General features: G+C 44.6%; 1 protein-coding gene across 21 annotated transcripts in view; it reads right to left on the bottom strand.

The window, feature by feature from the left end:
- Window positions 1–2792: 2792 nt before the first annotated feature.
- The window catches only part of LOC117775239 (R3H domain-containing protein 1), a 38544-nt gene continuing 21187 nt past the window's right edge, over window positions 2793–20149 (bottom strand). For 5 of the 21 annotated variants that reach the window (XM_034608209.1, XM_034608217.1, XM_034608201.1 and 2 more), the window contains 18 exons: window positions 19869–19977; window positions 19631–19726; window positions 19255–19280; window positions 18983–19036; window positions 18155–18387; window positions 16460–16729; window positions 15851–16005; window positions 15294–15404; window positions 14009–14359; window positions 13573–13804; window positions 10212–10369; window positions 9765–9898; window positions 8280–8383; window positions 6408–6589; window positions 5677–5821; window positions 5201–5298; window positions 4996–5080; window positions 2793–4141 (listed from right to left, as the gene is read on the bottom strand). In XM_034608209.1, coding sequence (XP_034464100.1) covers window positions 3888–4141; window positions 4996–5080; window positions 5201–5298; window positions 5677–5821; window positions 6408–6589; window positions 8280–8383; window positions 9765–9898; window positions 10212–10369; window positions 13573–13804; window positions 14009–14359; window positions 15294–15404; window positions 15851–16005; window positions 16460–16729; window positions 18155–18387; window positions 18983–19036; window positions 19255–19280; window positions 19631–19726; window positions 19869–19977 — 2797 coding nt within the window. In that variant the 3' untranslated portion in view covers window positions 2793–3887. The remainder of the gene's footprint in view (window positions 4142–4995; window positions 5081–5200; window positions 5299–5676; window positions 5822–6407; window positions 6590–8279; window positions 8384–9764; window positions 9899–10211; window positions 10370–13572; window positions 13805–14008; window positions 14360–15293; window positions 15405–15850; window positions 16006–16459; window positions 16730–18154; window positions 18388–18982; window positions 19037–19254; window positions 19281–19630; window positions 19727–19868; window positions 19978–20149) is intronic. The other 16 variants (XR_004616238.1, XR_004616241.1, XR_004616237.1 and 13 more) reach the window with 13 other exon arrangements.

The following is a 20149-nucleotide window of genomic DNA, read 5'->3' as shown; positions in this document are numbered from 1 at the left end:
GCAGCTTCACACATCACATCTCTCCCTGTGTGTGTGTGTGTGTGTGTGTGTGTGTGTGTGTGTGTGTGTGTGTATTATGGGACGTCCAACTGGCATCATTTGTCTGCCAATCTGCAGCCTGCTCGCCAAACCCAGCCGCCATAATTGCCTCAGTGAGCAAAGCTATGGCATCTACAGTGTCTCCTTTTTTTTAAATAGTCCATTATGTGGCTGAAAGTGTCACATCGCCCCCTACTGTCCACTGACGGTGCAGGATTCTGATTAAAGGAAAATGAATAAAATAAGTCACAAAAGCCTGAAAACTAATTTTCAAGTTATTCAATTATTAGTAATATAATAATAAAATAAAATAATAATATTATTCCTTCTGGCATCAGGATGTTTGTGCACACGCAGACAAACTTTTATCTTATTCTCTTTATATTCGTTGCAATTATTTCTAATTCTGACATCACAAATAGTTAAAGGTGTCGATCGTGGTTCAATACACAACAAACTAATATCACAGTTTTGTTAAACTTGATGTTCTCCACGGGAGGACGTCTGTTTTTCTTTTGTCAATCTGCCACAAAATATGCAATCAAAATAAATGTTGAACCCATGTGATGATGGAGCGAATGTCTGGACGACAGAATAAACAGGAAGTTGTGATATTGAGCAACAGGTTGGCGTCTCTCAGTTTGGTTTTTAATTAGCAGAGTCTTTGTTTTGAATTCAGATGTGAGGAGGTTAATGAAGACGTATCTCTGCTGCTGTGAGAACCTTGTTTGGATTAAGACCTGGGGTTTGAAAGAGAATAATTATCGATCCATGCCTGAACAAAGCTGCAGAAACAAAGACAAAGAAACCGCCCAGGAGGATGTTTTTTTAATTAAAATCTTTGTTGATTCTTTATCAACAGAATATTAATTAATTTCTAGAAATATTATTTGTGAATCAAATGAGTTGCTGAGATGCATCTACACACTTTTATTATTGTCAACAAAATAAGACAAATGACTTCAAACTGCAGGAGCTGCTGTTATGAATATGCAGCACAACAGCACCACCCTGTGCTCACTGATTATTACATCTATCTATTTCAGCTCCAGTCCCCCCCCCTTATAGAACAGGAGACTGGAAACTGAAGGTCTGACGAATGATTCTCTCCTGAAATCCTGTCTTGTGTTGGTGAAATATCGTCTATTGCTCCCTGGAGCTTTGTGTGCGTCCATCCTCTGTGGACAAACCCTTGACGAGACATTAGCCTCAGATTGGGGGGGGGATCTTCTGGGCCCGACAGTGGCAGTAGTGGAATGAAGCTGTCTCAACGTCTTGTCCGTCCTGTTCCTCCTTTTGCACCAAGATTTTTCATCTTATAACGATGCTTCCAAATCTCACGTGCACAAAATCTGACTCCACCCATCACTTCGTACACACGCATGTGTCCTTTATATTTCACCTCTCTACACACTGCAGCTTTAAGTGATTCCAATGGGAACCAAACACAGCAACATGTTTATTTAAGGTCTTTCAGGGTTTTTATTTCTAGTAAATAATATTAATAAATAAATCAAATTGTGACTGTGAATCCTGACCCCTGCAGCCATGAAGTACGCACATCCCGGCTCTTAGGGTTTTTAATTTTATTTATTTTTAAGATAATAAAATCTTAATACGAGATAATGAAACGTCAAAGTGGCCCCTCCTCTAAAAAGTTTATATTTTTAACGTCGATATTTGATCGTTCTTCACAGAGCAGTGGTTCATTTGTTTCCACGTTCACCTGAATGTGTTTTTCTGTTCTCACCTTAAATCTTGAACACTGGTGATGTCATTATTTTCTCAGACTGTAAATAAAGATGGACGACATGACAGGCCCCTAAAAGAGGTCTTTATCGCCACCTGGTGGCTGGCTGCAGCATTGGAGACCCTGCCTCCCTCATGTTAGTGGATGGGACATGGAGGGGTCCCTTGAGAGGTCGCAGTGATACACACACTCAACCAATCATGATGTTTCAACCCGTTTCATAACGTACATCATTACGGTATTAACTAATACTTACGAGCTGCACTGCAGCAGCAGGTGGAGGTTGAGACATTTTGGCTTCACACTTTGGGGCGTCGTCATGTCAGCCATCTTTATATTGTTTATTTTGTGTAAAGACGCACATATTGAGATATAGGTTGAAAATCCAGATGCTAATATTATATGATCTTAAATGGGTTTGATTAAATTACATGAATTAGCTTGTAGCCTGACTTTAGCTACAATACAGTTTTTGTACCTTGAGCTTTGTCCAGTGACGTAGGCGACTCCGGCCATGTTGGGGGGGGATGTGACCTCCTCGGCTCCTCTAGAAGTGAACGGTCAGCTTGTCCACCGTCTTTCAGGTGGGCAACAGGTGGTCAGGGACACCGGACACAAACCACCATCCTGCTACTGTCCCGGAGTCTGTCCCCATCAGACAGTTCACTCTGCCTGAAGATGTGTAATAACCACTGCAGTGACACCCCTTGGCCACTGAGAGTCTCTGTTTCCCCACATTTGACTCCGTCTGCAGCTTTAAATGCAAACTGGCTCATTTATGCAGCTGGAAATGAGGCTACAAAGAAAAACAAATATGTCTGCAATGCCCAACAGGCACAGAAACAAGCTGCACGGCAACATCCACAGAGAAGTTGCCTCATCTGATACATTTTGTTAAAAACATCCTCCTACAAGGAGACGTTCAATTAGAGCGTCCATTTGCTGGCTGTGAATTAATACTCGTCCTTTTTTTTGGGCTTTCAGAGAAAGTTATGTCGACACGTGTGGTGAAAACATTTATTAGAGTCGAACAAGAATAAAAAGAAAGGCCACGCCGGACACAGAACTCCTCTTATGAGTCACACAAAGAGGAAAAACCCAAAACAAAATGAAGTAGTGACAAACTCGATTGCATTTTTCTTGTGCATATAAACATTTTTAATTAAATATAAAAGAAAGTGGCCTGGCTGAGTGCAACAAACAGGTATGAGGGGTTTAAAAGAGGAGAATCCAGGCCCCGTCTGATTCAAATCAAATCTCCGTCCTTGATCGTCACTTCAGTGCAAACGCAACATTCACTGTGTAGAAACGTGATGTTAAATTATTCAGGTAGTGGATCTATTATTCAGTGTTTATTATTGTATGGGCTCACATGGTACAAGTGCTGCGGCGTGTTTTATTGTCGGGAGCATGTTATACAAGAGACGACACCCGTTCATGTGATTAACTCACTTTCAAACTGGAGCACGGCGACAAATTTACTGATCTAAGTCGATTAAATCACTTAAATTAATTGAATTCGATATGGAATGCGAAATTGAAACAAAATAATATCCTCTAATTGTCTAAAGCGGGCACAAAAACCTTCTCGAACCAGACTCCGGTTGATTATGTGTATGTCTTGCTGGATATGGTGCTGCTGTCACACTCGTACACCTGCTATGAGAAGAGCCACAGTGGAGACACAAACATCTTAGCTGGCAAATAAATCCTAAAGCTCTCTGAACACTTTTAAACAGCAAACTTGCTTTTTTTTTTTTTTTTTTTTTAAGAAAAGAGGAAGCCTCAAATTGAACTCAGCAGCCATTTTTTACTAACGAACCCCAAAGTGGTGGGTGCTGCTGCCTGTTTGGCCAGAGAAGAATTAAAAAGAAACTAAAAACAAAATAAAAAAAAGGAACATTCATTCTTCAAACATTAGATACTGTTTTTGGATTTGGACAGGGTCTGGGAGACGGTCCAGACTGAGGCAGCAGAGGCAGGTGGTTGGATGTGCGTTGATGTGGCGCTCCTTAGATGCACCGAGATCTCGGCGGCTATGAGGCGGCTTTCTCCCGAGTCGCGCCGCTCCCGCTCGTGTCTGGTGTTTATTGGGAGTTTAAAAGGAAGCCCGGGGGCTGCGGTGGTGGAGCGCGGTGCTTGGGACAGCGTATCTGGAGGGTAGCATGGCAAAGACAGAGTGTGATGAGGCCAGGTCTCTGCCGGGAGCGTCTCTGGTTGTGTTGCGCAGCCGGTGGTCCGACGGCCGCGGGATCAGTTCGCCCCCTTCACAGAGCTCTGCCAGGAGGTGGTTGGAGTCTGTACAGCTGATCCCCTCTGGAGGATCTGTCACTTCCAGGATGTGAGTGCTCACTGCAGACACACACACAGACACACACACACACACACACACAGACACAGTGAGCAGCAGTGCCAGTAAATAAAAACAACTGTCATGGGTGAAGAGAAAAATCAGACCTGCACCATCGGGAGGCTTCAATAAACTGCTGCAGTCGGCTTTTAAGTGTTTGGGTCGATCGGCGGTCAAACCTGTTGCAGCGCGCTCAAGCAAAATAATATAAAATATATGGTTGGGGTTTTAATGCTTCTTGGTAGATTAAAGATTAAAAAATAGATTATGTTATAAAATAAGAAATAACTAAGAGGCGGCTGCATATGAGCTCCTCCGTGTTGATGGCACTGGAGGGATTGTTGACGCGAGCACCTGAACAACGCAGGAAGCAGCTCGGCGAGTGCGAGAGAAAATTACGCCGCGATATTTGAAATAATCAGCACTTTTTCTTTCAGCAACAATACCGCCAGGGCTGCAGGTTGCACTGCCAGGTGTGGATTCTGCCCCGTCTGTAATTTATTCTGCTTACATTCACAAACACGACGCCTTCCTCCACGGCAACGGAGCGCAGCAAGCATATTCTGACACAATAAAAAAAAAAAAAACGTTATTTCAGTTAATCTGCCGAACAGACGACGCAGCAGCTGGATTTATCACGGGATTCGCTTTTTCTACACGAGTTTCCTTTTATGACTGACGTCTTCCAACCTGATGTTTGACAGCGCATCGCCTGAATTCCCGCACAAAACTAAGGAGGTAAAACTTCATTATATACAAGATTGATATCGGGCGCCTCTTGCCGCGGAGGAGAGGTCTGACTGCCGGCGACGCGAAGGTTCACTGAACTCAAGCCTCCCTCTGGACTTCCTATTACCTGCTTCACCTACACTGAGATCTGAAGACAGAGGTTTTCTGCTGGCCTTCCTCACATGACCGCTACGCCAAACCCCCAGTGGACCCTGAGGACACAGAGGACAGGTAGAGGTGGATTCGTGGGAGGAGCGGAGACCAGTAACATCATTTTATTATAAGATCCCATGTCTTAGCGATAGAAGAGGTTTGGTGTGTGTGTGACTGACCTGGTGTTTGGTCACCATGTGGGCAGTGTGGATCAGCGGAGGTCTGATGGAGGGTTTGTAATGCAGAGGTTGGCCCAGTAGAGAGTAGTGGGCTTCACCTGAAGGTCACAGCAATAACAAATAAAATCATTGGAATTTTAGCAAACAGGAGGTCATGTCTGATTGGCTGCCTTAGTGAGCGTGCACGCTAAATTCAAAGTGTTATGAGAGATGTTATCATCGTGAGCTCATGGTGATAATTTACGATTTTCTTTTATTTGCTGTAATGAAATCATTTTTGTGGGAAAAGCTTCCCGACGAAATATAATTAACTTGCCTGCGAACAGGTTTTTTTTCTGTGATTAAAATGTACCAGTGCAGACTCAGGATTAAGGCACAAACATAATTTCCTCTGTTTTTAATTAGGCGGCCATGTTGGCGAGCATGTCTTCTGTTGAACTGCGTGTGTGTGACTGAGTGAACTCGAGTGGCCCGACCTTGTCCACTGTGGCAGAAGGCTGTAGGGAGCTGCGGGTGGTGGGCCATGACAGGGATGGGCGAGATGCCTGGTGGGAGGAGCCCCTTGACGCTGGGCGGCTGGCCTGGCGAGTGAGTGAGCGCCGGGGACGAGCGCAGGCTGCTCTACGCACAACACACCGACGGGGGCGGCGGGAGAGAACGGGGAGAAAAACACAAAAAAACACTTTCATTCAAAAAAAAGCAAACCTCAGCTCCGGCTTCGTTCCACAAAGTCATTTTGTCGCTCGAGCCGTTGCTTTAATGCACCATTCCCTCCACATTAGTCCCACTAATGTACCATTACAACCTAATGCTAAGGACTATTTTCTCCTCATTTTCAGGTTGCGGCAGTGTTGACTTCATTTGCAGAGCCTGTTTACTCCGACATTAACCTAACTGGCAGCAGGGAGGCTGCTTTTAGCCCGAGGAGACGAGACTCAGTCATATACACACACATTTAACACTCTGAGGTCTGCATTGTCCTATGTGAGCAACCTTTGCTAAGCACATTTATACTTTAACTTGAAATGCTCAGGAAGAAGCTGAACCTCTGGGCCACTAATTCAATTAAATGTTTTCAAAGCCACAAGACAATAAATGAGGTTAAGAGGTTGTAAATACAATCCTATTACTTCGAACCATTATGGGAAAATGGCTTCACTGCATTTTGCGTCTCCTCCTAGTCTTTGCACTTGGGCAGCGTTTGTACCTGGGTGATGTCTGGAAGCGGCGGGAGCTCGGCAGGCCTGCGGCTGCGCTGGTTCTCGGGCCCTGGGTGTTTGTAGCCGGGCTGTTTCCGCTGGCAGGGGGAGGGGGCCCGGGGCTGCTGGCAGGGGGGCGCTGTCATTTGCAGCATCACCATGCCACTGCTGGGGGCCGGCGGCAACAACCCTACACACACACACACACACGTAAAAATAAATAGATGCAAACACAAGCTGTAATATGAAATGACAGATTTGTGTTTGACAAAAGGAAAATCAAGTCAGACACCTTATATAAGTAATTTGATTTAATTCATCCCCTCAACTCGTCAGCTATGCACCAGAGTAAACTCATAAACTAAATGCATTTGGGCCCAAAAGCTGCTTCTCAGCACTTTTGTTCGGCACCGAGCCTCATCAGTGAAAACTCTCACACCGTTAGCTGCTGAACAATTAGGCTTTAAGTGCCTAGATTATAAAAGGCACATCCGTGGTGCATTAACAGACCATTCCCCCTTTTCCGGCTAAATCCACCGCGGTGATCCGAGAGATCCAATTATCTAACGAGTTCCTGACGCATGGCTGTGAATAATGTGACTTTAAAGGAAAAGAACAAACACGTGGAGATGTGACCTCCTGCTCCGTGAACTCAAAAAAACATACAACACGTTTCCATCGAATTAATTTCTCTTTACATAGAAACTGGAAATCATATGGCAAACTTTACACAGCTGACGCCGCTGTTGATTTATGGAATAATACCTAATAACAGTCGCAAGGACAGTGGATATTTGGACTTAATCTGCCGATTATTTCTGGCCCCGGCGCAGCCAATTAAAAATGTTTACTGGTGACGCTGAAGGTAAGGCGGCCGTGAGACCTTCATCTGACCTCATTACTGACGAGCTGGAAATGATGGCTCCCTCCGCTGCCCTGCCGTGATATCAGACATGAATAATAAAGGTCATTAGTGAGGAGACCGCCCCACCCGAGTCTCTGGACAGTGATTCTGTGAGTCTTCTAAAGGCCAACACCGAACAGGCGAGACATTAAAACACTGTCTCATACCTCAAAAAGACGAATCCCTGCAAGACCCCATTCTACCACCTGTATTCTACACAATCTTTTACTAGTTTTGTTCTATAAACAACTGTTTAACATCTTGCGTTGTATATATCTTTGTCGTCCATCTTGCATTGGTCACAAAATACATCTAACTCAGCCAACATATCGTTATCACTTTATTGAAACCCTGACATATCAATACTGGTGTTGGCTTCAATAATCAAGTCAGGACATCACATCCATCATCTACTTATTATGAAAGTAGCTTGGACTGTGGAAATACTTTAAAAATTAAAAGGGATAAAGTTTCTGAGTGAAAAGGTTAATACCACATTTGATCACTTACATTGTTATTTCTTTAATCAAACATAATACAATTACTCCTTTATTCCTTCCATGTTACTTGATGATGGTGACACTGCCACACCAATTGTGTGTGTGTGTGTGTGTGTGTGTGTGTGTGTGTGTGTGTGTGTGTGTGTGTGTGTGTGTGTATATATATATATATATATATATATATATATATATATATATATATATATATATATATAAATACATACCTCTATTGTTTTCTGTCCTCCCCTTTTCCTGCATAACTAATATCAACCACTGAATATCTTTAAAAATAATTTATGAGGAGCTTCTTGTAAGTAGCTGTGCTGCCATCACATGATAAACTACACAGAATCTTCATTTAGGAAAGGAGGACAGTGGGGGAAACAATGAATATAACGGACAAAGTGAAAATGCTCATTTCACCACATGATCCACCTGCAGATGTTGGAATTTTACAGCTTTGGAGGCGAGCGTACCTGCGTACTGTTGGCCTGGGTGCTGCTGGGAGACACAAGGGGACTGGGACTGAGGGAACTGGAGCTGCTCCATCATCTGGGCGGGCAGGAAACTCACTGTTGAACTGTGAACGAACACACAGCAAGTTTGTGTAGTGTTCAGCAAATTAAGACTTTTAAAAGACATTAAATACTTCCCAGTCTAACATAATGCTCACATTTACGGCAGCCTTTACAAAAATCCCCTCTAAACCTGCACAGACGTGAACCTCCCGGAGCGGCAAGATCCTCGCGCTGCAGCTGAGGTATTAAATGTGAAATTTATCAGCGAAGTCCATCTGCAGAGTCGGCACGCTGCACGGTGAGCAGCCCGTCTGCAGGGACTCGTGTGCAGCTGGTGAAAAAGCAGGCTGCAGGTGGACGGTCGATCCTCGTGGGAGAAGAGGGAGCTGTTCCCAACGCTGCCGCATAAATCATCCACGACGACTGCCCTACTAACGCAGCCTCATTTTACAGCTGGGACAGTGAGAAAGTCACCTCTCTGTGCGCGCACGTGTGTGTGCGCGCGTGTGCGTTTCGTTGTTCTCCTGCAGGTGATGACTCCGTGCGCGCGGTTGTGTTGCTGTCTGGTGTTTGTGCACGCACCAACGTCCCAGTAGTGCCCCACTCAACACTATCCAGATTGATTGGGTCCACGGAAGAAGAAACTAATTACATGTTTTGCTTTCTGCGAACCAGTTCTATCAATCAGCTATAATGAGCGAGGGTACGGTGATGCCCACTTCTCCACAGCAGCAGCGGAGGAGGAGGACTGGAGGAAAATGACTACGGCTCTTCGAGAGGGTGTCAGAGTCGACATTCATCAGCTGCACGCAGACCCAGTTCGCCAAAAGCATCCTGGTAATAACTTCATTTTTTCCCCCCACGGTGAACAACGATGACCTTGGCTCAGAGGGGCTGTGGGGATTCACTCATCAGGCCTGTTATGTCTATAAATAAGAGGCACCTTCACAAGTGAGGAACGGCTTCAAGAGCCCGCAAATCGGTTTGTGGGACGAAGCCGAGCTAATAACTCAATGTAATCCCGATTAGAGCGACTTCAGCGATTAGAAGCTGTCATAATACAGGGACGGCCATAAATCAGAACAAGTGTATTATCAGTGTAAACATGTCTTAAGTTCATTTGGGCCGCAACAGAAAACTCAATTAATTTAAATCAGATGCTTTTGGACTTTAGACTGAATATTAAATGCGTCAATGTAAAGTGGGTTAGTACTGAAATCATGTTAACACCCAAAAATTAAGGAAATATTGCTGCTAACAAATTTCTCCCACGTATCAAAACAAATAAATAGATTTTGAAATGTCAGTATTTTATCTTTAAGATTAAATATTAAATGCAAAATGCAAAAGGATCAAAGCCACGATATCGCTTTGATAAATTCTGTCAAATTGGTCATAAAATAAAATAAAAAAGGAGATCAAATGATCGTCCTTCAGCCGTACCTCATGGTGGTGTGCTGGTTCGGGGGGAGCAGGCTGTAGTAGGGCTGCATGCCAGCAACAGCCATCGCCCCCTGTCCCGGCTGGCAGGACACAAACATTGGCTGCTGGTACGTCTGCTGTGGCACAGAAACCTGCTGCAGGAGAAAACAACACATTGTACAAACACGAATCAAGTGAATAACATAGAAAACTGATTTTATAAGCACATGGAGACATTTTAGATCAACTAGGAAAATATGCAACTAGATTTATTCAGGAGAAATAACTCAAGATGTCAATAAAAACATGTCTGTACACTTGATTAACCTTGTTTCTCCTTGTTCCTCTACAAGAACAACATCAGCCTGAAAACAGCAAATTTCATTCATAACTAAATGAGCTGAAAGCTATTTGGTGATTTTATTATATCTGACACTCAAAAGAAAAGCCTCCCTTTCTAAAACCTACCTGATAAGACTGCATTGGAGGGTACTGGACCATCATGCCTTGCATCTGGTTGCCCATATTGCTTTGCTGGTTGCCAGTGAGGGCGAGGTTGGGTGTTGGCTGCACGCCCACTACAGTCTGGTAGCTGGACGCTGGGTTTGGCATCACGGCTTGGTGCACTGGGGCAAAAGGAGAAAAGGCATAACGGCGTGACCGGATGAAAGGTGACTCTCGATTATAATAATATGAAACACAAAACAATGCAATACGATATTCAGGATTCATGTGCAACACAGCAGGAGGAGACTCAAGATTTTACAAGAAAATAAAGACATTTTGCTGTTAAATTTTCTTGTTAAAACAATTAGACTAAAGAGACATTAAATGAAGGAACCTGCAGCAGATTGAAAGATTGTGGAAGTCGGGACTTTGCTCAGGGAGTTGAGCTGTTACAGCTTAGCAGCTTTGAGGCTCTTGGAATAAATGAGAAAGTCAATATATTTGATTTAGCCTGTGGTGGCCTGAACATGCAACCTGAGTGGCCGGGCCACGTCTCTGCCTGGGAAAAAAAAAACATTCTACGAGTGATTTGGTCGAGTGGGTTAACACAAAATGGGGTCGCACTTCTAAAGTACTTCTTAAAAAATGCACTTAGAGCGCCCAAAGAAAACGTCGCACAAAAAGACGACACAAAGTCACACAGGTACAGCCATTTTACGGATTGGCCTAAAATGGCGGCGCCTGTTCCGAGCCTGAGGGGGTAGAGACGGACCCTTAAATGTCAAGGTGACAAAAAAAAGACATTTGAAAATAGTGTCCCTGGTGACACACAGATGTGGAAATCCAAGTGACAAAGGAGAGGACGTCCTTTTGTGAAGGTGTCTTTGCAGTCTGCCGCCCTGGGAGGAAAGTACAGCTAGACAATGAAAATGCTCCGCGAGGAACCGAGGGGGGGAGGACTATTTTTATCCACCCCGTCTCCCACCTTCACTTACAAACCGAGCATGAAATGAGGGTAATATCAAATGCACACAGTTTTATTCCGTACCAGTGGGCAGCAGATGAGGGGAGACTGGGCTGTCTTTATTTAGAAAGTTCCTTCAGAGGCAGGTAATGAGTGTCCGGCCGTCGATCACTGCCCTGCTTTTGGACGGGGACAGTTTGGTGCAGTTTCAGGTATTTGAGGCATCAGCGAGGACGGAGCAAAGAGTTTTTAAGTTACACAACTCCGTCCTCGTTCAGTGACAGCTCCACAGTTGGTCTCCGGTCATACAGACTGACGGGTTCCTGTACGTCCTGCAGGTGAGGAGTGAGGGGCGGAAAAAGAGACCGGTTCACTGTGAGATTCATAGAGGTCTCTCAGACAGCGTCCCGGCCCCGCATCCCGCCTCTCAGACTCAGGACATCTCACACACTGTCCATCCGTCTCAGACCAGAGATTTGTAACCACATCGTTTGTATATATTAATTATTGATGGACAATATTTATTGGATTTCTAGAAACTCGCACATTTCATTATTGGTTAAACCCAGAATCTGTTAAAAATAAAAGCCTCAAGATGTTTTAAAAACCCAAGATGAGGGAATTCTAACATTTAAGAACCACACAAAAAAATATCTGGTTTCTGACTATTTACCTGCATCATTCAACGCATAATTTATAGTGTTCAACCTTTGCATTTGTTTCAATCAATGCTTAAATCAAAGTATGAATTAAAATTAGTTATATTGGAAAGTTGGTTGATTTATCACTGCCACCTTTTCTCTCTAGCAATGGCTGATTCCACAAGTGCCTGTTCAAATAAAATTTTGTTGACATGTCATCATTACTTAAAATCAAAGCTGATTATCTTTCATTTTACAGTCGGTTTAAGTTTCATCAATTAAAATTTAATTGTCAATCTTTTTGATAATCTATTAATCATTAAAAGGCTTTTTCAGCTTGTGAAAATACGCTTCCCCTCATTTAAATTTAATATTTGGTTCTTCGACTGTTGGTTGGATTGATCCAGACATTCTGATGACATCCACTCTGGGGTCGAGGAAATGACGATGGGCATTTTCACGTCAAAGAACCTCTTAATAACCTCTAGCATCACATAATAGTAAAGGCTAAGGGAAGATCCGTCGTACCTTCACATTAAATATGAAAGGCTTTACTCAGAATGACCATGACTGAAGCCGAAGCCCTGTGGTGATGGCGACTGTCTGATGCAAGTGAGTGGAAACATTCGCAGGTTTCTCTGTGGACACCGACTGGGCCCTCAGAGAATTGCCGCTGATCAATTATTTATCATGTGTGCAACCCGTGCTGCCGTGTCTCCACCTTTAGATGGTCTTATATGTATTGTTTTTAATTATTGGAAATAACAGAAGGGAAGCGAGGCGCTGGAGTCATTTTTCCCACCATTTCCCTGAGAAATAATTGCTGTCCTTTGCCTTTGTAGGTCAGCTTCATTTGTCCGCTGTCTATTCCCTGGGTCCCCAGCAGGGAAGCCGCATTTGCAGCCTACAGATGACAGAATAGTGCCGCAGCCACTTAAAGAGACGTGTGTGTGCAGTGTGTGCGTGCATGACCGTACAAGCTACAACTGTACAAAGACAACATCCAGCATTAGGCAAGAGAGAGAGAGAGAGAGAGAGAGAGAGAGAGAGAGAGAGAGAGAGAGAGAGAGAGAGAGAGAGAGAGAGAGAGAGAGTGAGTGTGTGGTGAGAGAGAGACTGAGCAGGAGCTAACAATCTCAGCTCCTGTGGTGAAAAGGAAAAAAGAAAAGACGACAGAGAAGCAGAATAATCAAGCAGATGACTCCCGGGGAGACATCTGAACTCGTAAAAACAAACAAACCGGGAGGAAAGCAAGGGAGAAATATTTGTCCTTCACTAGAGCCGTCGGACTGCGGCTGGCGCAGCTCCCTCACGGAGAAAACAAATAAGGAGAGGAAGAACAACAAAAATGCAATCTAGGCACTCAAAGCAGGAGGTGAACAAAGTCTATTGATAACGCAGGGAAGGCCGGGCCTCGCTGTGAACCCCACGAAGTCTGGAGATTCAAGGGAAAGCTGCTTCCCCATCAGAGACTATGGATCTTATTCATTAAAATACCCTTTGATTTGACCAATGTAACTATTTCAAAGCTCTATTTAAAGCTGCGGTTCCGCAAAGAAATAAAAGGACGACCTGCTGCTTCCTTGGTTCCCCCGGAGCGTTTTGCTTTGCAACTCAATTTTTAATTGGATATAATGACAATAGAGGTGAAAGACAGACTTTTTGTAAAAAAAAAATGCTGTGTATGGCTGTGTGTAAAAATAATTGGACTTTCTAAAAAAAAAATCAAAAAGCAATAGTTAACATGTATTTCTATATAAAAAAAGACTGTTATTACCTTGTTGGGGCAGGTTTTGGCTCTGAGGGCAGTTATAGGACAGCGTGTTGACCGGGGGTCGGTAGTGGTGGTGCTGCTGCTGCTGCTGCTGATGATGATGGTGCTGCTGCTGCTGCTGCTGATGATGGTGCTGCTGCTGCTGCTGTTGATGATGATGCTGCTGCTGCTGCTGCTGTTGATGCTGAGTGGAGCAGTGTGGGTGGTGGGCTGAAGAGCAGTAACACATGGACATCTGTAGGAGACACAGAACACAAATTCAAGGATTGTGTAACACGTCAGCGGCCATTTAATCCATTCCCCAGCAACAAGAGAAACAAGGGATTAGTCATAAAAGCTGGTTTCTGCTGCAGGAACGACACGCGGTGACAAATTAGCACATTTTCAAACAGCTTTGGAGAGACCGCACGATTTGAGAAGCACAGCGGGGGGTCGGTACCTGCTGTACAGGCTGCTGGAAGTAAGCGTGCTGCTGGAGTAACGGCTGGTTCAACGTGGCCCCGGGAAAAGCAGCGGGGCCCGGTGTGGAGCTGGAGTACGCTTGGTTGAGGCCTGGAGTTGGGAGTGAGACAGGATGACCCTGTAGCACCCCTGAGTGTCCTCCTGATGGCCCTGCCATCATGTAGCCAGCAACCTGCTGCGGAGGGGCTCCCTGCAGCATCACAGAGGAGGGGTGGTGGTGGTACAAAGTTGGATAGTGGCGGTTGTCTTGAGCTGTGGCTCCGCTGTCGCTGGGCTGCTGCTGCTGCGTGAGAGTCATGTGACTGAACTGGGCGTTTAGGACGTCGGGCTGGAAGGAGAATTCAGGGTTACATTTCTGAAGAACTAAATTAAATCCAATTTTACACAGCAAACACAAATAAACACACAACACAAGCACTGACGGTGAAACCTGGGTCACAGTTTTTAACTCAGCGAATCAGCTCAGGTTATGTATCAATTCACTTCACCCCCCAGGGACAGTCAACTGATTTCTGAGCTAAGTGCTGAATCAAAGACATTTGTCCAATCGACTTCCACATGAGGATTTAAACAAACGCCGTGTTTAAATCTGACCCAGGTCTGCAGAGACGAGCTGACTCTGTATCGCCAGCGCTCGCCGGTCCAGGTCATCTGACATGTTGTTGGAAGAGTAGTGTTTTAGTCATGGATTATTCAGTGTTAACATCTGCTGATGAATTAAATATTAATGGGACTTTCGACTGGCATAATTAGTCACAGAGGCATGTCTTTCACTAAAACCAGGTCAGAAATGAGGTTAAGTGAATGCATGATCTATATATGTGGGTAATGGCTCCTGCTGGATTTAGATGCACCTTTCCACCAAGAAAAAAAATTAAAAATGGAATAGTTAATAGGAGAAATAATAGGGTCTGTATTTGGAAAGGGGAGAGAATGTTGTGCTTGATTTTACATATCACTACAAAGACCTTATTATACTAAACCTACAGTAACGAGGAGTCGACGAATTGATATACAAGTAAATTCAAAATTTAAAACAAACATAAAAGCCACGTAGATAAAAGTATGAAGACCTGGATCTAAACAGAGCTCTGAGTTTTTCTTAAGCTTGAGTAGAATCTTTCTGGGGTTTTCTAGAGAAACCAGTTTAAATTGAATTTCACAGCTCAGAGAAAAGTGTAGATAAACTCGTAATGAGCCAGGTCTGTCAGGAGATGGGACGGAGGAAGAATGATAAAACGGAAGAAGAAAAAGTTCTGTACCACAGTGTACTGTTGGTTAGGACAGATGGGCAGGAACTGAGAGGGAGGAAGAGGATAAGAGACCATTGGGTTGTGGACAGGCTCAGAGGACGGCTGGAGAGGACAGATCGGCTGAGGGAGGAAGAGGAGGAAGAAGAAGATGGACAGAGGGACAGGGCATGAGACTTGGAGGGTGTTGATAGTAAAATGGTGGAAGCTTCAACTGACCATTTGCTAAGTTGCTGTCGCTGCACATGTTCGATGCGCAGTTTACACAAAAAACGGGCAATTTTACCAGTTGAAATGGAAAGTGGGCGACCAGCTACTTTCGATTCCACTTTTCGAACTCAAAACTCGACTCGTCAGGCTGAGACATGGGAGCTAATTGATGATTGGACGATTGCCTTTTGGGGGAGGGGTTTTGGTGAATGGTTAATTAAACGGCTTAGTGAAGCTCCTAACATCCCACCATCAGCTCCAGTTTCAACACGATAAGTTAGTGAGGTTAAGAAAAAACACTTTTCAGACAAATCCCACGTTCCAGATTCCAGCTGGAACATTAAGCCCCACCCACTGACCTGGGAGTGCAGATGATTGGTGGTCTGCTGCTGGCCTGCGGCAGAGATTGGCTGCTGTGGGGGTTTCCCCTGCTGTGGAATCCTGCCAGCAGCGGGGACGATGCTTGCCGGGTTATAAAGTACAGCGCTGCCGTCGGGATGGATGAAAGGCTTGCCTGTTAAATGAAATGCATAAGGAGACATGATGTGAGCTGTGCACATACTAATAACTCAGCCTCCTCTAAAGGAAAACACTTGATTTATGGTGCTAGTGACAGTGCAGGACACACCCAGTGCACGAGAGGACACACAAGAGGAACTGGCAGCAACAGAAGTTCAGTTTGCAGCTCATGATGAATACTTTCAGATTCCTCTCATCTGTCCGATGCATTTTGATCAGCTTGCTTTGGTCTGACAAACCGAGTGCAGCCGCATGCCAACATGTAATTCTGTCCAGATGCCATAAAGTTTCATTGGGACACCAGATAATTAAAAGGACATAGAGATTTAGTTTGGCTAAAAATACTTTGATTTAATGCAGGAGATTGGGATTGGGTTGAGAAAACGTTTTTAATTTCCTGGTGATTTGTGATTCACTGAGAGAAGCACTGGAGGGACTTGATCACCCACCTGTGTGTGGGTTGACCAGAACACTGCCAGGTGGGATCGCTGAGGGTTCCAACGGCAACACGTAATAGTTGGTTGTGTCTATAGCTGGCGGCGGCTGCGATGGGATGCTCTTGATCATCTCCGGGTGTCCGGGGCCTCTGGTGTCGGCGGCCGGGTGGATTAATTGCGTGTTGAGGATGTTGGATCGGGTTGCGGCCGAAGCTGGGAGAGGCAGCTGGGGACGGGATATCGAGCTGGACGAGGAGCCGACGCTACTGCATGATTCGGAACCTGAAAAAAGCCAGAGCAAAAACATTATCATCTACTTCCTGCATTTCACAGAATGACAAATAATAATGAGTTTATTCATAAAGCACTTTTCAAAACCCAGCTACAAAGTGCTTTTCAATAAAAGATATTTAAGAAAGCTAAGACAATAAAACACACTAAGAGCACTAAAAACTAATGACATTATAAAACACAAAGAGGAAAATGAACTCAAACGCCATAAAGTTAAATCCCTGAAAAGCACTTTTAAACAAGTGGGTTTATTTAGATGAGGCAGAGTTTGTGCCCTGATCTCCTCAGGGAAGTCATTCTGCAAAGGCTCGGTCACCTTTGTTTTTCAATCAAAGGATCCACAAGCAACACGTCTGGGGATCTGAGGGAGCGGGACATACATGGCAGAAACAAATCTGATAGATCGCTTGGGGGCAAAGCTTCTCAGAGCTTTCTAAGTAATCGATACAAATTTAAAATCCTAAAAAATGCCAGTGAGTGAATTTATCCTTTCGAAGGTGAGCTCCTGTTACGTCTCACTGCCTGTTGCAAAAAAAGGTTACTTTAGGGCTGAGGAGGACAAGGCAGCACAGGCAAGTTGTCTCCTCCACTTATACTCCCAAAACACTAAGTGAGGGCAGCCAGCCACCTCGTAAACAACTTTTTAAAAGAGCTACTCGGCCAACAAGCGTAAATAAGAAGACGAGCCCACAGCGGAGAACGCGTTTCATCTAATCTCAGCCAATCAACTTACAAATGTATCATATTGTGGAGTAAGCACTCACAGCTGGGGAGAGGCCCTAACTTCATCTTGGTGACTCGCGTGGCACTTCTACATTATGCAGCAGCTCCTCATTGCCGAGTTTGATACTACTGCTGTTACAACACTTTTTAAGAGCCTCGTCCATCAGCGCGTTGCTGCGCGGTAATTACTCCTGACAGCTGTCCGGCTCCGGCGCCGGCCCACGGACTTTATTGACCACGGCAGGACAACAAACATTTGTTCTCATAACACCTCAAGTGCCTCGAATGGCAGAGGGTTTTGCTTGACAATGCAAAATGTACATTTCTGCCCCCCCCCCCATTTGTACAATAAAATGACTGAATTTTCCTCTTAACGCTGGGATGCAGGGTTTCTCTCTCTTGTCTGAGGAAATGAAAAGAGAATAGCTACACAAATCCCTCTGAATTTAGATTTACAATATAATCACCATCAATCATAGGCTAATAAAGCACGACTTGGTTTCTGTGTGGATGGCAGAATATCGTCTAATACTGTTGTTGTGGTTTAAACTCCCTCAGTAAGATATTTCTACACTGCTTCATTTCATTTTAAACAACCTGAAGTTATTCTGAGAACGTTGTCTCCAGCATCTTGGCAGATTCTAAATATTGTATAACGGCCGTGTGACGCAGCTCCACGTCTGCCTCACTCGCCTGTTTTCGAGAGCCTCCCGGTGCTCTTGCTGCTGGCTGTGCTGTCCCCTCGGACCAGGCCGGGGGAGATGCCGCTGAAGCTGCTGGCCTTGGTGATGGCGGGTCGCGGGGCGAGCCGGTTGGAGCTGTCCGAGCTGTCGGTGCTGCTCCACGGCCGAGGCTCGCCGTGCCGCGGCAGCGTTTCTGTCTCTGAGCTGCTCTGTCGGCTGGCGCCTGACCGGCCGGCCCGTAGCCTGTGGAGGGAAACCACAACAAGTTGAACAATTATTTTTATCAACAGTCCAAAAAGGCAGAAGAGTTCAAATGACAAGTAGATGAAAACTTAAGATTACTTGGAGAATGTGGAACAAGGACATTTTTGACAATAAACATTTATCAAAATAGTTTTAAAAAACCAACTATATATTGTATATTTCTCAATTTATGGCCTCAAACACGGTCCGACACATTCATCTTATCAAAACATATTAATCAATTCTTTTATAGATTTAACAACAGCATGACTGCGTTTTTACCCACAAAAAAAACACATTGATTTAAACCAATTCTTGATCAATAAAAGATGACATGTGGAGAAATGGTTTCATGGTCTAATTGGCCGGCGTTGGTCCGAGGAGCCTGTCCAACATGAAGAGGCTGAAGGGCTGAAAATCCCATTTCACAGAAGCTTTCTCGAGCAGCAGAAAAACAAATCCTCAGATCAGCACTCCTGTTCCTGAGCGAGCCGATTAAGACAGACGCCGATTCACAGGGTTCTCCCCCCCCCGCCAGCCTGCGGTGCAGTCTCTGAAAGGGGCTGAATGATGTGTGACGAAAGGGTGGGCCTACCTGAACATTTGCCGCCTCTGTTGGGTGCTCATGCATGCGTCTTCATCCTGCGCGCTGGAGGGAGGAGAGAGCTGTTACGGAACAGGCGGTGACACAATGAGACATCCACCATTTTAAAAAAACATGACAGAGCCGACGCTGTTCCGACAGGAAAAACCACACAAGTGATTCGTTTCAAAGTGAAGAGGTTCAAAAAGATGCTCAATTAACAATTCATGCAGGAGGTGAAGTGAAGCTGGTGTTCATGTGATCAATGCAGTTTAACAGCTTACCTTCTATCTAGTATATAGTGATCTACCTGTGGGGGGAAAGGAAAATTACAGTCAGTTAAAGAAGTTGAGTTAATTCAAAACATTTGAGGTCTTCTTAAAGCTACGTTTCCAAAAAATCTTGTGTCCTTATGGATTCGATTCTATAATATTTATCAATATATTTAATACATTTTACATTTAATAGCAGTTGCTTTGAAGCCAGTACAACTGCCTGCAGGTCTACAAAGGGGAGCTAACCGTCTAGAAATTCATAAATCCAGCAGTGGTAATTGGTAGCAAGAAATCTACAGAATTTGCACATGAATAGAAATGACACAAAGATTTGTGCAACATGGCGCCCCACCCCCCCCAGCCCGCCTACACTAACAGCTCTCACATCATGTGCAAATATCCTTTCTCTGGCTCGCTGGTACTCCTCCTCCCGCTCCTCCATCGATTTGCTCCTCTTGTCAGCTTTCAAACGCATTCGAATCTGGCAAGGACACACCACACACACACACACGCTTCTTTAGCAGCTATGTATGGGACGCCAGATTGTCCCACTCTTACCAACATGTCAGAAATGAAAGTGACAGCTTGGTAGAGAAAAAAAAAAAAAAATCCCCAACACCCACCGTGCTGTCTTCACGATCAAAGCTGGAGTTGTCTCGTTTGAGAATGTAGCGTTTCTGAAAATCGTCCGCCCTGTCATCCTTGATGTGCTCGGAGAATTTCTGATCGGGTCTGTCGGGGGGGGAATTCACAGGAGTTTTTAGTGGCAGCTTCATTCCAGGCAGATGCTGACAGCAACATATGCTAAGTAACGAGGAAGGGCTGGAAAATAACTCATCTGTCAACTGACTTTAGCAGCTAAGGCTACAGCACATTTACCACCATTTAACAGGTAAAATGATAT

Source organism: Hippoglossus hippoglossus, chromosome 2, assembly GCF_009819705.1.
Source record: "Hippoglossus hippoglossus isolate fHipHip1 chromosome 2, fHipHip1.pri, whole genome shotgun sequence".
In the NCBI taxonomy this organism is placed as follows: Eukaryota; Metazoa; Chordata; class Actinopteri; order Pleuronectiformes; family Pleuronectidae; genus Hippoglossus; species Hippoglossus hippoglossus.
Note: the sequence above shows the minus strand (reverse complement) of the source record. Positions and strands in the feature narration are given on the sequence as shown.